This window comes from Pieris napi, chromosome 5 (genome assembly GCF_905475465.1).
Source record: "Pieris napi chromosome 5, ilPieNapi1.2, whole genome shotgun sequence".
Taxonomy (NCBI): domain Eukaryota; kingdom Metazoa; phylum Arthropoda; class Insecta; order Lepidoptera; family Pieridae; genus Pieris; species Pieris napi.
This window is the reverse complement of record NC_062238.1, coordinates 6,242,599-6,264,105: the sequence shown is the minus strand read 5'-3', so window position 1 is coordinate 6,264,105 and position 21,507 is coordinate 6,242,599. Positions and strand designations below refer to the sequence as shown.

At 33.3% G+C, this 21,507-nt stretch overlaps 1 protein-coding gene across 1 annotated transcript; it reads right to left on the bottom strand.

Moving 5' to 3' along the window:
• Positions 1-17,994: 17,994 nt before the first annotated feature.
• LOC125049818 (coiled-coil domain-containing protein 137) lies at positions 17,995-21,443 on the bottom strand. Its single transcript, XM_047649280.1, has 6 exons — positions 21,219-21,443; positions 20,982-21,121; positions 20,609-20,748; positions 19,713-19,874; positions 18,758-18,883; positions 17,995-18,205 (listed from the first exon to the last, which is right to left on the bottom strand). Exons 1-6 carry the CDS (start codon positions 21,293-21,295, stop codon positions 18,035-18,037), a joined length of 816 nt encoding a protein of 271 aa, XP_047505236.1. The 5' UTR covers positions 21,296-21,443; the 3' UTR covers positions 17,995-18,034.
• Positions 21,444-21,507: the final 64 nt, after the last annotated feature.

Sequence of the window (21,507 nt, the reverse complement as noted above, 5' to 3'; positions counted from 1 at the left end):
TTAAATGTTACGAAGTATGATAACTGGTAAAAAATTAATTTATTAATTTAACATTTTGTTATTACCTATTAATATAAAAACTACGGCGGGTAGGCGTTGTCGTTAATACCAGGACCAAATCCAGGAATTGCACGAGAACGGACACTTTAAAAATACCCATAAACGACGAGAATAACGACCTAAAATTTCAATATTAGCACTAAGTTAGGAAGTTGGTGTTTATACAGCCCCATCCCCTAGTTGAGCACTTAAAGCAGTCGAAACGATGTTTCGGTCTTTTCAGACATTCACCCCGCGTGTGGCCTAAGGGTGAGAAGTCAGAGTCACTGACGGTAATCTTCAGTTAGTATAAGATCCCGATATACAACGACCTTCACCGAGATGCTTATTTAATGAAACGTATTTTATATTTAATTTAATATGTCAATAAATATAATCCATATGGGTTGCCTAGCAAATTTCAGTCCAGAATATTTTTTTTTTGTTTAATTAGTATTTAAAAAATTTTTTTTAAACATTTCACCGGTATGATTATTAGATAAATTCTATACCAATCGAAAGTATGAAGCCCATAGAATATGCAAAATACATATGTAATTTAACGCTCAAATCAAGTGTTTGAAAAATTTCTAATTAAGCGCGATCTTAACTACAATCCAGATGAATTTTCGTCTAACCCTGATGCAAAAACTGTTTCCAAACACTGCTTTATTAATTGTAAGTCCCTTCCGACTTGAAAACACCAACTGCAAGCCAATTGCGTTATTGATCAAGTCATATGACCAAGAGGGAAAATTGCGATATTTTCAAGATTTATTAAGTCGCTTACTTTTCCTTCTTCCTGTGTCCTTAACCTAACGAAACCTAATTAAATATCGTAATCTTAATTAAGTATAGTTTACCTAGATTTCGTAACAGAGGAAAATACAATGTAAATAAAACGTAATAAATAAGCGTAACGATATAAGTATAAAATATTCATAATTTAAAACACGAACTGACACGAATAAAAACAGAGGCGCAAATTTTTTTGTTCTGTTTTGTTTCGTTATCTTTTGTTTTTTTTTAATAGTCAATGTGATCAACTTTCGGTGCGTGACACACGCTGTCCATTTTTTGGGTCTAAGGGATGCCGTTGCGATGTTTTCCTTACCGTGGTCCACAGCCGGAGATTGCACCTACAACCTCAAGGATGAGAGTAGCGCGCTGAAGCAACTAGGCTTACTTATAGAAACATATTATAGTGTCTTCTATTTGATTTGTGCGGACTTCAAAAAACCCGGAAGAGTTTTACACGTATTATACTAACGTAAATATTATTCATCGTTATGACTTGCATAATATAAATATTGGGTATGAAGTCTATGAACTCTTATCTATATATCTGCAATTAATTAATTTGCATAAAACCTGCCAGAGAACAACAAATATATGAGATTAATTCAATAATAATGCATTCACCTTTATGAAATGGATACAAAGAGTTTAAGTACAAGGTCCCTACATGTTAGCCTTTCGCCCGACCTTGACACACAGTTTTACGTACTGTTAAGTAAGGTTTAGGTTTCACATTACATATGTAAAATTCTTTAAAAACATGCAATACGATTTTGTTCGTAACAACGGTAACCATGGCAACAGACGATATTTACAGTTTTTTAAGAAGTTTCTAAATCCGGAAAAATCGGATCGAGGTTTAATGAAAATCAAATCCGGGCCTCTCATTAATACAAACTACCTGATAAATGCGGGTGGTGTGCCCTGAACTGAATACAAATATCTACTTTAAAATTTAAACGACTCGTTGACATTTGAGAATAGGCTATCATTGAGTATATTACTAAGTAAACCCATTTTGGCAAACGCCAAGCATATCGTCTTACGATGTCAGTCTGTTGATGGACTAAACGATTTATATGATGTATCAGATTGAGCCTATCAATGACTGCACTACGTAAGTTTAATCTTGATGGCATTATTTCCACACGAACTTTAAGCTGTTTTAACTCCTGACCACAAGATGGATATTATATATAGAGTATAGACTCAATCTACCTATGTATGAATATGTAGACTCACTTTTATGATTATTCTTATACGTCATTCCCTGTAATAATCCTGTAGGCTTATGTAACTATCACAGATATCAATAGCAGAGTATTTAAACTAAGGAAATTGAAAAACTCATTTGGTGGTGAGTAATAAAAGTTACCGACAGGATTCATAATTAAATTATTGTTAAGACAATTAACATTGTTTAAAATTTTATTTTTAAGTATCATACTTAATGCATCCAATTATATCAGAGTACCTACCTGCATGCTACGGCTGTATTCTGTAGAAATCTCTGCTACAACCAGTGCTCACTTATGGAACCTGGGCACTTCGCAAGAAGGACGAGCTTGCTCTCTTTATTTTCGAGCGGAAGGTTCTTCGAAGAATTTTTTGGCCCTGTTTGCGACGACCGTGTTTGGCGTATTTGATTATATGAAAAACTTTATAACATCCTTGACGACGCCAACATAGTCCAATTAATAAAATGCAACAGGTTCAAGTGGTTGGGACATGTGCACCGAATAGCGGACGATGGAACCCCGAGGTCCTTACTGTACTCATAACCTGGTGGCAAGAGAAAACCCGGAAGAACGTGGCTGCGTTGATGGGATGGCGTTGTCGAGGACCTAGAAGTTGGACGAAAGAAGCACGAGAAAGATTGGGGGATATACTTAAGCGGAGGCTAAGGCCCACAAGGGGCTGTATAGCTATTGATGATGATGACATGCTACGGCGGAATATGTCTCTTATGATGTATGAGTATATTTATGTGTTGCGAATTAAAAATGTATCTCAGTTGTTACTTTATTAAAATTAAGAAAACACCAATAAAATAGATAATGAAATCTTAGGACAAATGTCTAAATTTAACAAAGATATATATATATATACATATATTTAAAATACAAAGGCATAACAGACATAAGTAAGTTAACGTATAACTCATATTTGTATATTTATCTTAGTATTGATACTTATCTAGTTTACGTACGGGATGGCTTGCCCGTATAGGGTTGCCTCTTTTTTGGGGCGGAATTTTTCCCGAGAATGAGCGAGAGCACCGGGGTTGCCCCTGGCAAAGAGAACTGCGACGCTTTTCTCGGGATTTATTTGGAAGCCCCGTTTCCGAAACCATTCGCCTAGCGACGTAGTTGCGGTTGCCCGCTCATACGCCATACCAATGTTAATATGGTCCAATTTCGAGAAGTCTACGACTTTTTTTGGGCATTCCTAGTTTAAGCTATGCCTGTGTGAGCTAAGTACCGGAAGTTTATTGTTACCAATACTTTCGACTGTCGAGTGCGGCAGACACGCACATCCGCGTTTAAAATGCACTTTGTACCCTAAAAAGTTACTGAAATGTTTTAAGAGCCTCTAAGTAGCTAACGAGAGCGGGTTTTGTTAATATTTTTTCGTATATTTGGCCATATTTATTGTTTAGGTATCACTTTTTATGGTGAGACGTTAGTAAACATTCAGATTATAAATTTAAATAAACAGCTCGTACAAGTTTAACATATCTACAAATCTTAACTATGAAAAACAAGAAATATTTAATCATTGTGTTCTATCAAGATAAACTTTTATTATCAACAGTAAACGTAAAAGCGTTAATAGGTATTTTCGCAATTATATAATTACTATGAATTTATTAAAAACTGTATTTCCTACACACGTGACAAAACTATGTAGTGTTTACTTAATTCAGGTATTTCGTACATTTATTTTTTCCTTTAGAAGGTCACAATTAATTGTATAAATGATTTAAGCGAAATGTTCTACTACTTATTAACCGACTTTGATACACAATTTGTATTTAGAATAAACTTAGAAATATCTTCTCTTGAATGGACTTTTTACTTGCTCACTCCGCTGGTGGAACAGAGGAGTTGTTCGGACTAATACCTGCAGCTGAGTTTCATCATCGGACGTCAAGGCAGAATACAAAATATGTACCATCCGTATCACCTCGACGTCCGTCGTTCAACAACTGAGCGTTTTTACACCACTATGTGGAACAAGCTGTCAACTGAAGTGTTTCTGAACCAATTTTCCTTCAAGACAAGAGCGTACCAGTTCTAAAAAGGGCCAGTTCTAAAAGAGCGTACCATGAGCGGTGGTGTCGCTTAACATCAGGTGAGCCTCCAGCCCGTTTGCCCCATGTCACATAAAAAAAAACCTAAAGCGAGTCTTTATTTCAATTTTCAATACTCTACCTTATATATATTTACCTTGTTATAAACAAGAACTATAATTACCCGTGTCTTATTTTTATCTAAGGATCTCACTACAATGAAGTTATCTTATTGCATATAAAATAATGACTTCCTTAAGAAATCCTTATCATGATAACCTTATAATCTATGTCATACATGTATTGATAGCAAACAACGTATATGGCGAGAGAACGTTGAGGTATTTGTTACCGCGGCTAATAAATGGTCTACCAAATAACATATTAGATTGCCTAACGCCAACCAACATAAACAGCAAATTAAAAAACTACTTTTATATGCATTTGTCGCGCTCCTAAACAAGACTGCTATGGTTACATTAATACCACAGCGGTTTTCAAATGTAACTTATTATTATTGTATTATATTTTTTTTTGTAAAATAAAGAAAATTAAAAAAAAAAAAATATATATAGATTTACAATATATTTACAATATTACATACAATTATTGTAAAACTTTTTTCTTAAAGCTAGTAGTAGTGTAATAATTTGTCTATGGCACAAGTTAATTGAAATTCTTAACACTTGGTTCGAGGTTGTTTACTGGCCAGTTTGATATAATTACATGAAAGGGACAGTACCGCGATTTCTTGTTAATTTATAAATTATACGCTCCGTTAGTTTTAAGTTGAGTTTTCCTTATAGTATGGCAAAAACCCACATATTAAGTAGATTTAATAATAAATATTAAAAGAGTTTATTTAACTTTAGGAATTTATTTTAGAACGCTATTAAGTATTTAAGGTTAAATACGCTGGCTTATGGAACAGCATTATGATTTTTCAACGGATCTTAACCATAGTTATTTTTATTAGAGACTTTCGCAAGCTCCAAGTGATCGGTTGGCAAGCAGCAGCGCAAAAATGTGGCGTTTTCTTGTATTGAATGAAAGTCTCCGTTTAGATTTGTCGACTACCGGAATAATCAAGTAAAGAGTCCGCTTATGAAAAGTATTGGGATCCAAAGTACATACGATATAGTTCAACAAAGTTTATTCTACATACAAATATGTTTATCAAAGGGGCCATTCATGCATTACGTAAGCACTATATTGGATCTTTGATTTTCATATTTGGTGATTACGTCAACAATAATTATTTACTCTTTTACACATATTACGCATACATTGTCTATGCTTAAAAACGAATGCATTTTCGAGAATTTCTAAAAAAATTAATACGTTTTTGTATTTTGAGAGCTTTGCTTACTTTTGCTGACAAGACGAGGGTAATTTGCAGTAAATCAGCTTACGTAAGAACTTTTATTGTGTTATTCTTTGAAAGATTTCCGCTTCAATAATTTACACAATCCCTTGTGACCTTTTACATGTCTTATTCAACGTAAAACGAAATTTCTGAATTAATTAAATAATATTTTCCGCGTTATTTACTCATTAGTTTTTACAAAAAAACGCAGCTGTTTGGCAAGCTGTCATCTATGTAAGAAAACATCGTGAAGAAACCGGTCTTAGGCACAAAACTTAAGGCATATAAGGACAACCTACTTAACAAATAATAATAGCCTAGGGGATGTAGCCCTATTGGATATCCTAGGACATCTCAACAACGAAGAAATCTAGCCCGGTTTATGCTGGATTTCTTTCTAACTAACTTTCTTCTAAGTTTGGTCATTCCTTTGTGCTGGCCAACGCCATGCAACTATAAACTACTCTCTATCTTTTCTTGAACTCAGACATTTAACCAAAGTAAGAATAAAATCAAATAAAACAATTTTTGTTTAGGAATTGAGGTAAGTTAGCGGCGGTTAGGAATGAAACCACTTTGTGAGCGAAACTGGTATATAACAAATATAAATGGTATGCGACGTCGAATTATATATATAACTAGCAGACCGGCCAAGCGTTGCTGTGGTTTTTGTTATATAACATAGTAGCAAACTATTCAAGGGAAACGGTAGGAGAACACCAGTCATGGGGACCACCATGCTTTTTTGGTGGTTATGCCATTAAATTGTAGCTTATGTAAAATGTTGGTACTTTCAACACAGCGCCATCTGTTAGAATTGTGACTATCAAATAATAAACAAATATTTTGCAATAAAATAATATTGCGGGTATAAATTGAGATGTAAGTTATCCTATCTTTTAAGTTGGATCAAACTACACACGGTGTGCAAATTTGATTGATATCGGTTCGGTAGTTTAGGAGTCCATAGCGGACAAACAACGTGACACGTAATTTATATATATTAAGATTAGGATTTTATATCGTTTTCCTAATGCTTAGTGCTAACTTCGAAGATTATATGAACAATTTTTGTTTATCTTAACCAACATAATATTATCGAAATGATATTTCCTATTTCAAATTTTTCACCGCAGCGCACTCAATGGAAGCTTTCCAAGAGGAATATTTTTTTCCGGTTTTGCATTCAATACCAACAAACTGTACACTGTACAGCTTTATAATATACTATAGAATAACCTCGACAAATTGAAAATAAAGAGTATACATTACCATACTCGTGTCGGAAGTGACTTACGTGGAATAGCTATCACAAAATTAAACCATAACATTGCACGCTGTTTTTATCAGCGTCAAATATCTGACGAAGGGAAACTGCTTTTCTTATATACAGATAGCTAAATGAGGAATATGAGAAATCCTTCATTACTATACCCGGAACCAAAATATCGTAGACATTATGTAATGAAATTACAATTATTAACAGTGAGATTCATAAAATAACTAAACACCGCAATGCAAATGGCTTAAATGTGCGACTCTCACCCCTGAGGTCGTAGATTTTAACACTCTCTCAAATGGTGAAGGAAAATGGCATGGCTTAGACCCAGAAATTCGACGGCAGTTTCGGGAACAGACAGGCAGATAGGATGATCACCTACTTGCCTATTAGAAACAGCAAATTATCACTAAATAGGTACAGAAATCTGAGGGTTATAGCGCTATACGATGTGTACTGGAGTACAGGTGACTTTCGGTGGGGGTCTTCCTTGACAGATACGACCTCCAAGTATTCAAAGTTAGAGTGTACTGCTCCCTCAAAGGCCGGCAACGCACCCACTAAAAATGGATGTCCATGAGCTGCGATAACTGCCCTTTTTGGGCGTCCCGTAGTTTGAACATTTTTTTTAATTAATTATATTATATACTACTAGCTGACCCGGCAAACGTCGTTTTGCCATGTATATTATTTTTTTGTATGTTGTATGTATTTTTGTATGCTGTATCATAAAAAAATAAAAACAAAATTTTTTGTATAAAAATTTAACAATATTTTTTTGGGGTGGACACCCCTTATCACTTAGGGGTTTGAAAGATAGATAGTAGCCGATTCTCAGAATTACTGATATGCATAAAAAATTAATAAGAATCGGTCGAGCCGTTTCGGAGGAGTATTGGGACGAACATTGTGACACGAGAATTTTATATATTAGATATAATAAAAATGTGTATGTAAATTAATGGTCCATATACGAAGCAATAAACATGACTAAACTCTTTAGCTATTGACTAAAGAGTTGTCCTTGACTCAGTTTCCAGGGACACGAGCCTGTCTGGAGACGATGAATTATTCATCCCCGTCTGATACTCTCAAAGGTTTTGTTTGTTCACTAAATATGCTAATACTTAGAGCTTAACGCTTTTACTTTTAAGTGAATATAGAGTATTATTTCCAGACTGTATTTTAATTGAGATAAAAAGATTTTGTTTAATTACTTTTAGAAAGTATCCTTGTTACAACTTAATAGGCATACTTAAAAAAAAATTATATAAATGTAAAACATAAAATAAATAGACACATTGGACATATCCACAAAAAAAGTTTCACTCATAAAAAATACAATACAAAGTAAAACAAGACAAAACATGATAGCACAAAATTTAACACTAAACTAGCAGCTATAAAAAAAACAAGGAAGATACAAGGCTTAAGACATTAAGAGTTTTAACTTATTCTTAAATGAAGCAGTAGAGAACACACTAACATATTTGTTTATATGTATAGGTGTGGGTGAAGTAAAAATATCACAGATAAATCTAAGATGACACGTGATTTTTTAATCCAACTCGCCGATTTTGGTGCTGTCCTTGCATTTCGCGATTAATCAGCCTGTGACCCCGTTAGGTCAACTTCCTTAGCCGTGTGATGAATAGCGACCTCGCAATCCATAAACAAACACCTAAAAGTAATATGAATTAATAAATTAAGAAACCTTGTAAGGTTTCCGCACTTTCCGCATGAGGATTTCAATAGTTTTGGCTCCTTTAAAGTGGCAGCGTGGGGGTTAAGATTGGAAATACAAAGTGTTTTGCAACACAATATTGCAATTATATAAGTATGGAAAAACTAATATAAATCTAAAATTTTAGATTTCCGAGATGGTAAAAAGGAAGATATTTAAGGAATTTAGTGAATTTAATTGTCATTAAAATATTAAAAGTGTTAAAAATTAATACAAATAATAAGTTTAATTTCTTAAATTTATATCTTCGATAATAAAAACACGTGACATTTCAATTTACGACTCGTCATTTGAGATTTCAATAAATTATTTTGCCTAAAATATAAAATACTAATATGTATTCCTTAAATTCTCATAACGAAATAATAATTTTAAAAATACAATATCTATAAGGTAGATTACCCTTCTCACTCTCTTACAATCGCTCTCTCCCTTTTCTTCGACAAAAACGCTGCACATCTTCGTGACGTTCCGTAAATTTTTTACCCTCATGCGCCTAAAGAAGTTTCACTTCAATATCTGTATACTGTACTCGGCTCCGACTTTGCACAGCTACGACTATCAACGGATTTCCGCTTAAGGGACACAGAAAAAAGACGGGATGTAGGAAAATATATCTCTCGCACTGACGTTTTCAAAACTCTAGATATTGTCGCTGAAAAGATGACTTGCATCTAGTCTGTTGGATAGCTGGCGGGACAATAAATTACTCCTTGGTTTTTAAAGTCGTTTAACACGTTCACTGCGCCATCATTTTTAAAGAACTTTCAGCTGGTGCGTTGGAGACCTAAAAGATCTCGTAACAAGCCTATATCCTCTGGTGCGTTTGAGACCTAATCAGTCTCCTAAAAATACACTTTTGAAAATAATTTATATCTTCCAAAAAACAATGACATATATTTTGAATTTTTTGTGGGTGAAAGATAGCTAATTGCTTTATATTTTGCTAGGTTCGCACGCAGTTACGACATTTGAATAAACTACAAATACCAAAAAAAAATTAAATATCGATTGTATCTCGTACCGCACCCAAAGATAGTTCAATATGTGTAGTAAGTAGTGATGGGAATAAAATAATATCTCAGTTATTGATTCTAAAAGTTTTATTAATTATGCAAAGTGTTTTTCATTAAAACATGGTAAGCACATTGATTGCTTGCACATTACGCGCAAATGGTAACAATTCGTTTAGTTTTTTTAGAAGCGTCAGTGCTGTTTAACTGCGTGTGCTCCAACGAAAAAGGTTTATCATTAAATATTTCATAATCAGAATTACTGTCATTATTAGTCAATGGGGGGCAAATTTGAACATTTTCCAAAACAAATATTTTACTGGACGATGCAGCAGTATAATCCGGCGTTGATTTTTTGTTAGAAACCTCACCAATAAAATAGATTTTTTACACTTTTTTATCATACAAAAATAATCAACACGCTGGTATATACGCGAGTGTTATTTCCAAAACGTGCCCGCGACTTCCCGAATGTCGATTCTAGGACAACACTAAAAATCCCATCCTCTATCTCTTGCGTCTACGAGGCGTACGATTTCACGAGTACCGACATATCTCCTAACGCAAGGAATTAAAACAATTACAGTACTGTGCGTTAGGGACCTAATCCATCTCTAATTTATTTTTTAAAGTCCTTGAATTCAGCTTTAAGAAGGAAGCAAATATGTATATTTGTCCTGCTCATCCTTAAAGAACTTTACAAGTTACATCCTCCCGCAAGGAGTGAAAAAACACGATTATGTTCAACGCACAATACAAAAGTCCTGCAAGAGATCTGATAGATCTCGTAATGCAACGAACGTGTTAAAAACGGGTGATAATAATCTAACACATGTGAATTGTGCTGAGATTATTTAAATCTACTGCGAAACAAAACTTACTTTATCCATTGGCGAAACTTGTATGAAAATCGTTCTTTTTAAAACCCACAACGTGGAAGATACCTACTATTGGTCAAAATTATAATAGAACTAGCTGCCCCCCGAACTTCGTTTCTCCTTAATGTGATTTTACTTAGCCTACCTTTTTAGTGCATACCAACATGGAAGATTTTGCTATGCTACCCCAGAGATTGTTTGGTTTTCCGGAATAAAAACTTTTTAGGTTTTTCTGTGAATTTTCTTATATATATAAACCTCAAGAGTTCAAGTCATAATTGATAAATAAGGAATAGGGGTTTATCGTAGAGCGTAGGTAAAAATTAAGGGTTATATGTATTTTTCTATGATGTATCAATTAAAAACAAAAAAAAAGGGTGCGTGTACTTATGTACGCGCGTAAGAAGTTATACTTCTTTGACATTATTAAAAATAGTTTTTGATTGCATGCAAATAATTAATTACAATTAAATAATCAAAGACTGGAAAAGTCAATAAAGTTCAGTTTACATTTGAAAAATTAAATAAATAAATATTTATTATTATTCTCTTACATTAAACAAATAAAACCCTATTTATCTTTAAAACATTTTTATTTCATTATATATTTATTTTTAAGTGACTCTAATGTCTTCATCAGGATTTCGGTTTGTAATTTTAAATTAATCATTACTTGGTTGTGCATCTACGAGGCTTCTCCAAAACTAAAACTACTACTTGCTTTCTGCAACAAATAATAGAATATTAATTTAAGCTCTGTCCATGCAAAACTTAAAAAATTGTATAATTCATATTATAAAATTTTTAACACATTTATATTAATATAATTATATAAATGTGTTAATAATATAATTTGTAGCACATGCTACAGACCTGGATAGCAACTTTCTTTTATTCTATTTAGAGATAGAGATAATTTAAATATAATACCGGTGTCTTCCTTGTAGGTTTCTTTTGAGTTGTTTGGGGATTCTTGTTGTTCAGTTCGACATGATTTTCTTTAACCTTTCTTTAATCCTACAAAATAATGAAATTGTTAAGTTATGTTGTCACTGTTGTGCACACCTTTGTTTGGCATTTTTAGTATTCAAGTTATGTCAAAACTGATTTATTACCTTGTAATTGTTGGCTTTATTTGCTTTTGGGATAGCAATTGTTTCCAAAATGATTTTATTTGTAATATCCTGAAATATATAAATAACATCTGTTAATTTAAGTATCATGGTGAGTGGTTCGCACTCAGGTATTAAGGTGTATTATACCCACTGTCCATTATAAGTGGGAATGGGCTCACATCTGGCTGGACAGAGTTTCGGTACAACAAGAGCAACATGGATGTTTTGAGGTATTACAATATCTCTAACTACCCTGTAGGGGAATAAAGTATGTGCCTATGCTTGAGAGGTTGAACCTTGAACATCACCATCATATTTATAATTAACATTCCTACCTCGACACCATCACAATCAAATTCATTGAAATCTACTTCAAACCGTTGCGGTATCATCTTTGCCATATCCATTGTGTCTGGAGAAGGTGATGGTGGCTTTGTTCCACCTCTAGTTTTTGATGTTTCACGGCGATAAGATGACAACTCTTTTTTTGTATTCAATTTAGTGCACTTCCACTGATTCATCAATTGTTTTTTGTCTCTTGTCCATATATTTGCTAGATTAAATCTGAAAAATTACATGTTTTGATTAAATAATGTAATCATTTTTTTGAGATACAGGTACTTATTAAAATGTTTACTTCTCTGTAATATCGCTCCAAGCCTTCATTTTCTCCTTATTAGTATTCGTGCTTAAATCTTTGTTCTCAATTATTGATATATAGGGTCGTAGAATATTTCTAAAAAGTTGCTGTAACAAACTCAATAAACAAAAGCAATGAATAATGGTTCATGTTTCAGTTTTAATCAACAATAATACTCGATAATACATACGGATAGTTAACCTCAATTGTATTGAAGCACTCAGGAAGTTTAGCACAGTTTTTTCACAAATATTTTATCATATTAATTAGTATTGATTTAGATATTTAATTTAAATCACTTCTGATTATAATTCAGACGCACATATAAAATTCGCACTTGTATAATGAAAATAACTAGATACATAGATAATCTTTTATTTTAAACAATAATTCAAACTCCTATATTTGTTTAAAAGGTAAATGTCAATGTCAGATGTCAATTGTCATGGATATTCAAAATTCTTGTTAAGCTGCTAAGCTAAGAAATAGAATATGCGTGAAGTTAGCTTATATTCTATTTCTTTTGTAGATTGCGCACGCTATAATCACACTCCGAATTTTGTGTCATAGGTGCGCGCGCATCGTAAAATTTCACTCTCATCAAATTTTCATAACGCGCCTAAAGAAGTATAACTTCAAAAAAAAATTTTTGGGGTGAACACCCCTTATCACTTAGGGGTTTGAAATATAGATAGTAGCTGATTCTCAGACTTACTGAATATGCATTAAAAAATTCATAAGAATCGGTCGAGCCGTTTCGGAGGAGTATGGGAACGAACATTGTGACACGAGAATTTTATATTATTAGATATATTATGGTATATTATAAACACAATGCTATCGACTGAAGGGAAACATTGAAACAAGGAAATTTTGCAAATTTCAACACGTTGAATTATTAATTTCATAGAATCGCAATTTTTTATGCAATCATGACATGTATTAATTTGATACCGTGTTATACTAATATTGCAAAAATGATATATCAACGCCTCTGAGGACATCGCGAATATGTCACGCTATGTGCCTTGTGTAACAATTTTAAAATTAAATTAATTACCATATTAAACTACGCAATTCTATACCTTTCCTAATATAAGGTGTGTCACACAGACACTGAGTTCTAGTAATTATAAAAGTGTGAGCTTTATGGTAAAGTTTACTCGTTTTTATTTTAATAGGTAAGTCTTAGGGTGAGATCTATAGTGCGCACTTGGACTTTACTCAGACTTTACTTACGAAAAACACTAAGGTTAAACTATGATTTAGTATATTTATAGACATTTTAACGGTGAGATTAAGCTAAGCTCAAGCTAAGACAGAAATTGATGTTTCATTTCATGCAATACCTTCTTTATTATCCTTTAAAAAAGTAAAGAATGGTTGTAGTTAAGTCTGAGCAAAGTCCAAGTGCGCACTATAGATCTCACCCTTAGACATACTCGCCTATTAAAATATTAATAAACAGATGTAGACACCTGAGTGCAGGATCTATTGCATTGGAGCACTACAGGATTGTTATTACCTATTTTTATTTCTAGACTTATACAAGAAATTAAAAATATTTTCATTTCAAAATTAAGTGTTTAAATGTATTCTGGAACGGTGTACGTTCGTTAACCTCGCACACAAGTTGCAAGTTTAATTTAAAAAAAATCAATTATGTTGTTGCCTGCCGGTAAATGTTCTGTAGCGACACCTACACTCCGTGCTTACAAATCACTGCGATGACGTCAAACCCTGAAACGAACTAACGTAGTTACGTTAAGTTAAGAACTTCTCATACTTAAACACTGGGGCGATCGGATAGCCAGTGGTTACTTTTGGTTATTGGGATGCAGATAGGAGATCGATCGACTGTCACGGTCTGATCTCAGATTGTTTTCAATAGGAGATTGTGGATTAATTATTGGGTTCGGGCGTTAAGGTCCAATTCCACATGCATCAATGTATCTGAGGAAAGAGACAAATTAATTAATACCGTAACTATATAGCACGAAGGTTCATAATCCTTTAAAAAAACATCCGTCTTACGAATTTTCGATCAGGTCACGTGTCCTGACGCGAGTTTAACATTTTTTACCCATTCCAAGGTGGCGTTAATAGGTCGTAAATCTGAGGATCTTTCGGTTGAAGGAACCATACAACCTTCCTCCACAATTCCTGGCTTTCGCGGTTTCTTTTCTATACAAAAAAAATCCCAAGAATGCTTCACGTCAGCTTGTTTATGTTATGAAAGCAAACATTAACATTTTGCGTATTACGGAAATACATTTAATTACTAAATATGGTAAATGCAAGGTTTTCGAAATGACAATGTTAAATTACAAAAATATTATATTGGGGTCGTCTTGCGTCCAATACATAAACTGCTTGAAACTATGGTTAAACATATGTAACAATAAAGACACCGGACGTTAGAACAAAAGCTAAATTTTGTTTAGTATACCTCAGATTTAACGACATATTTTTCGACGGTTTATAAATCTTAAAATATCTACCTATTTGGAATAAAAAACAAAAAAAAATGTAATCTGTGTAGTTAAAAAATTTATATCAACCAAATAAAAAAATCAATCAAGAGCACTATTTTGTAATAGACTTGACTTAATATCCTGTAAACCCTAGGCAGCGGGCATCCACAGAGCCTCTTGAGCCTCGTATTTCACCTTAGTACACAGGCGAAATACGCTCCAAGTCTTTACGCTCTAATCGTCTGTTTGGCGATATGATTGGAATCTCTTCGAAGTGTATGGCCTATCCATTTCTACTTGCATCGCTTGATCTGCTAATCGAGGTTTCTCGGCAACGCTCCCAAAGTTGCTCGTTAGAGATCTTCCCGGGCCAGTAGACACCCAGAATACGGCGAAGACAGCGGTTGACGAAGATGATTGAAGTCGGTGCGAGATGTCTTTAGTGGCCTTCCACGTTTCAATAACAGATATATAAAGTTAAGACCTGGTCCTTTACCAGTCTTAAGAGCCATGACTGTTCTCACTACTTCATGACGTGTAGGTGGTTCAACAATGATTTCAAGTAGTCCGGGTGGTGGAGATGTATCTCGCGGGGCACCACCACCACGACGTGGACAATCCTGCAGGACGAAAGGTCTATTGAGTCATCGTGAAGTCCGGTGAAGGTTACGAAGTTCAAGCCGGAACCTGTTCATAGTTTCAGGATCCCGCAGTCTAGTGACGTCAAACCTTCATCCAGCCCTACCATGAGCACCGACTGGTCGCGCAACCTTCAGGCGTATTTCGACAACAACCAGATGGAGGTCGCTGTCAATATCAGCGGTTTGTCTCTTCGGTTCTTGTAATAGGTAAAGCTGTAATTATTTCACCAAATACCACGTAATATTTATAATATTATTGTTTTATACACAATGAAATACTCATTGTATTATAACTATGACACATTGTTCTAATCACAATAGATAACTTCCGGGTTATAAAGGTTTAAATTATAGCAGTTATAAATAAATGTTATAATACTATATTGTTCTGTCGGACATCTCATAACTCCTGAAATCATCAAGTATAATTAATAGTCAATTATTTTACGTGTGAACTAATTATCGCGGTAACAAAATAATGCAAAAATAGAGGCTTGGAACGTAAAATCAATAGCTCCGAAAGACTTACGCTAATGGAAGATGTGGTATATTTCTGCTCTTTACACATCATTTTGTAATGTCTGTGCTTTCTAGATGTATTTTCTCAATACATGGGTATACTTAGAACGTAAAGCGTAAACCGATTAATCAAGTGCATGACCAAGACAAGGCGGTAGAAGTATATAAGAATATAAAATCGCTTCTAAAAATTATATTAAACTTTTTATTTATGCTCATTGAAGCTCTCACGCAATAGATTTTTTATCTAGAAGTACGCATCGTTTTGGCAAGTATGTATATGTGATAGAGAAAAAGAAAGAAGAGGAGATTTCCTTCTCTAACTATAGAATAGTTATACGTTTTTTATAGAGGAACTATATCTATTATCTATATAAATATATATTATACATATTATACATATAATCATGTCAGAATTTAAAGCTTAATAGCCGAACTAAAGAATTTACATTTAGTACAATTGGTAACAAAAAGGAATTTCAAGCAAAATCGACCTCAATGTTATTTCTTCTCTTAACATATCAACTATCGACCTAAGAAATTCCTCTTGATTAATACCAATCAATGCAATCGACAAATTTCGTAATAATGCAACGTTGTGTTCTGTATTCATGATTGAGTGTTGAAAAATATCTTAAAAGTTTCATTGAAAATAAATTAAAAAATCGATTACTTATGCTTAAATAAATTATAGAAAACTAACGTCTAGTTACGTGTACTATGTTTTTTTTTATTAATAAAACTACGTTATTGATAAGTATCAATAAAGAATTCTTTATTTCAGTCATAGCAAAGTTACAATTCGAACTTTAAAAAATACCTATTTTTTTTTTTGAGTTTATGGCCTGGTATCTAGATAAAATTGTTGTTGTGTCGTTGGTGATTAAAGGGTGAAGGTCTAGACCTTTAAGCCAAGTCTTGAGTATTTTTATTCGGTTTATTATAACTTCCCCACTGTATTAAAAAAATACGTAATTTACATAAAGTAGGGATGAGAAAAAATAATCGATTATTAAAAAAATCGATTAAAATCGATTTTTTTACGCGATTTTTATATTTAAAATAATCGATTATTTTTATAATTGAAAATCAATCATAGTCGATTTTTTATCTGCCACCTCCCGAGATTATGTCTGGTCTTTTATAACCCGGACCTCGAACTATTAGGGATATTCGATATACAACGATGTTTACAATGCGATACATTGAATCCGATTCTTTGAAGAAGTATTGATATACTCGATGCATTGATGTTTTTTGTAAAACATCGAAAGGATGATAAAACCAGGTAATTTTACAAAAACTCAAGTTTGAATGGAACACTATAATTTAAAAGTAAAATCAATTTATTCAGCAGCACAAGACTACATACAATTAAAAAGACAACAAAAATACTGCAATGTGCTTCTGAAAAGGCATGCACTCAGCATTTATCAAATTTCACCTACAATCTATCAAAACGAGATTTTGAGAAAAGTTACGAGAGAGTTAATTTCGATTTTAATTATTCTTAAACGTTAATTTGTATTCATAAATTCTATTGTTTATTTTTAATTAAAAAAAGCCATGAAAAATAAAATATTTAGGGTGTTTATTTTGAAATTAATTCAAAAATTAGGAAAAAATCGATTAATAAAAAAATCGATTATTTTTATAAAGAAAAATCGATTATTTATTAATCGATTTTTCATGCTAAAAAAATAATCGATTTTTATGCAGAATGTCACATCCCTATAAAGGATACAGATATTTAATAAATTTGCTAATTGACAAATAGTAGGCGCGAAATCTCGCAAGACACTTGCCTATCTGTGGCGAATTAACGCATGCGTGGTGATTATTTGGCGCCTTTCGTGCTCTTGTCGTACTTAAATAAACTGAATGTCGTAGGAACTTACGTAACTTTTCTGGTAATAGCGAATTTGCAAAAAAACTTTTAAATGTTTTAGATGGAATTTTCTAATCAAGAGAAATTTTGTCAGGGAGTCTCCGTCCACCGAATGCGACTTAAATTAGCGCTTTATTTCCAACAGATGTTTTTTTTAAAACGTAGTAATAATTCCATAACATATTATATGTATTATACAACAGCTGCATACAAATCTATTAAGATAGAAGTTTCATCTTGAAATGTGCTCTAAGATGAAGAGAAAACGCTCATCTAATCCGAGGATGGTAGGTTAACACAATAAAAAATTTACAAGAATATATTTATTTAAATATTTTGCATAATTCATCATTTTTTCTTAGTTTTAGTTTCTAGTCTCTTCTGTTTCTTGAGTTCTCTATAGGCTGCGACAACGTCAAGCCTCGCTCGTTCGCGTCGCGCTACATCTGCCGCGTTTACGAGGTCATTTTTGGTGTTGCCAGATAACATTGAGCTCAGCAAAAGTTCTTTACGACCAGGCTAGAATTAAAAAATATACTTATTACTAGCTGACACAGCAAACATTGTTTTCGACATAAATATTATTACAGTACTTATATTCTAACAAAAAATGTTGAGTTGGTGATTGAAGGGTGAATTAAGGGAAATATGTATTTTTTATTGCCAAATAATTTTAAAAAATCATAGTGGACCACCGTTATCACTTAGGGATACAAACAATAGTTTAAAACACAACCTACCATATACACACGGAAAAAATCATAATAATCGGTCAAGCCGCATTGAAGAAGTTTGTGACATACACTGTGATACGGAAAGATCCATAGTAATCCATCCCTTCGCCACATTTATTGTTTTTAAAGTAAACAGCTTACTTACTTTTTATCTTCTGTGATATGGGAGTGGATTTCCCTTAATATTTCTGTTTAGTTATGTGCTGATTTAAATTATGAATTTAGGAGACTAAATAGTGTGTTCATAATGTTTTAATAAACATATTAAATGTAGAAACAAGCAGAGAAGCAGTAAGAGACAGTAGAGAGACTGATTTATTATATAATGTATAGTTACTCTAGGGGCTCCCATTGATGTACTATCTTGTCCTCTCATCTTGGGCCTTACAGTAAGATTGGGTGGAGCATGCGTTATGTCACCAAATTCCACATGTTCATAAACCACTTCTTTTATCTCTTCCTCCTGTAAAAAAAGGTCTTATAACAAAAATATCAAGATAACCTGAGGCTTAAATGCATAAGACCCTCCCACATCCAAACCTAAGTTATTGATGGTTGTCTAGATAACCCACGTAGATTTATTATTATTTATACCACACTAGACTAAGTAGTCAAAACGCGAGGTCGCGCTGGAGCGTTTTTAAAAAGAATAAATTTTATTTTTAATTAATATTTATTTGACCGGTTTAAGACTAAATTAATATCTATTATTCGAGTCTAGGAGCAAGACAGGTCCATCAGCATTATTCATTGGAATGCACATGGGTGTTTCTCATGTCTTGGGACTAGACAGTCCGTCAGCATTATTCGTGAGAATACGCGTGGGTGTTTCTCTTTATAGATTAAGAAAATGTCTTGTGACTGTGTAACTTTGTATGGTATTATTGCATGAGGTAAATATATAATGCCATTAAGAACATAGCTTGTAAAAAAAACAAAACAGGTCTCTCTACTGTAAAAGTTGTGAAATCCAACCAAGTCGGTTAATTTACTCAACCCGTACTTAAGGGAAATTCTGTCTTAAGTTATCACATAAATAGCTAACCTATCAAAATATCAATATTACAAATCTTGATTTGAATCTTCAGTGTCTGCTAGAAGTGCCTTAGAGTTTTGATGATTGGTCAATCAGCAAGAGACAAAATTAAGAAAATTTGTAATATACTTTGTTTATACAATCACTGTTTGGTAACTGAAAATTCAAGCTTCTAAATTTATACTCAAGATGTGTGGTGGTGGGAAATAGCCTGAGCTGTTAAGACATTAATACATGAAAAAAATTGAGGACTCACAGCAGCAGCTTTTTCTTTCTTCGCCTTCTTTTTTAAAGCAAATTTCTGAGTACGTGTCAATTTTGGCTCTTCATCATTCTGTTTGCCTTTTTTTTTCCGCCTACGTCGTTCACGTTGATCGAACATTCGTTCACCCTTTGCATCTTCATGTTCTAAGTCTTGCTATAATAATACAACCATACATAAGTATAAATAGAGTACCATTATAGTTTTACCAAAATAATGCATACATAGTTGACTAAAAAATTTATAATTGTTATTTAAAGTAGATTACAGATCTTTATGAATCAAATTCTAAGTCTTGACTATCAAAAAAATTTAAACAGTGGGTTAGTACTTAATCTGAAGTGAATTAATAAATGATAATGTATAATTATGTAGGAACCCTTATCTCTTCTAAAAAAAAATCAGTGGCGCTACAACCTATTTCGGTCTGGGTCTCAGATTTCTGGATCTGTTTCATGATCATTTGCCAACCTTTAGGCAAGTAGGTGATCAGTCTCCTGTGCCAACCTATTAGGCAAGTAGTTGATGAGTCTCCTGTGCCAACCTATTAGGCAAGTAGGTGATCAGTCTCCTGTGCCTGACACACGCCGTCGACTTTTTGGGTCTAAAGCAAGCTGGTTTTCTCACGATGTTTTCCTTCACCATTCAAACAAATGTTAAATGAAGTAAGTCCATTGTGGCACGCTGAGGCCACTAGGCCAACACTATTCTATATCTCTTCTAAAGGAACTAAAAATCTACCTACCTAATCTATTTTCCACACAACTACCAAATCAAAACAGGTTTACGTGTTGAGGACATATGTTTTATAAGGGTTTATATTAATCAACAAATATCTTTCATTAATGTCTACACTTAGTAATACCAGTTGCTTTAATGTTAATACTTACTGGATACTCCTCTTCATCGATGGGATCATGAAGGGCTCGTATAGCACTGTTTATTCTTAATGAAAAGCCCCTTCCAGATTCACCAGGTAACTTTTTTAACTGGGTAATGGGGTTGATACCTACACCTTTCTGGATACTTTCTGAAATATTGGGGATGTATATATAGTACCTTGATTATGTTGCTGTCTACTTAATTTAGTTTTCCCCATTCAAATAAAATACATTCAATCTGGATTAAGTTAGTTATCCCTTGAAGATATCAGTCCGAAGTCAGAAGGGTTTAAAAAACCTATAAATAATTGTTAAGATTTTGCAACAACAAATAAAGAGTGGAAACCAAAAGCCATCAAAACATAGGTGGATTTAAACTTACCTTTACTTGGTAAACTTAGTTTCTTCTTCTTCTTTTTTGTAACTTTCCCATTATCTTGAAACGCGAATAGTCTAGACAACGACCGCGGAACTGGTTGCTCATCAGGATCGATGGGTGGTGCATTTATTTTGTCTTTTAAGCTGAAATTTTTTTTTTAAATTATTAACGGACCGAACGGACGGCAGATACTAACATTATTATGATACTTAGATATGTTATTTGTGGCATAATTTAAACCTTTGCATTCGCCGAGCATGCTGAACTAGAGGATCTTTTACACCACGATGTTTCTTAGCAGGTATTTTTCGGCCCATGTTTGGCAATAGAACTTAAGTTTCAATGAAGCACATAGAAATACTAACACTATATTAACAAAAAAGCTTTTTAAACTAAGAACTATAAATACTTTTTAAAATTTTAACAACAATTCGATAATAACAAAAACCACATGTTGTGACCAAATGACGTTAATGACAATTAACATTTCTTTTGTGACTACTGAATACAGTTTTGTCGTTGACAACTT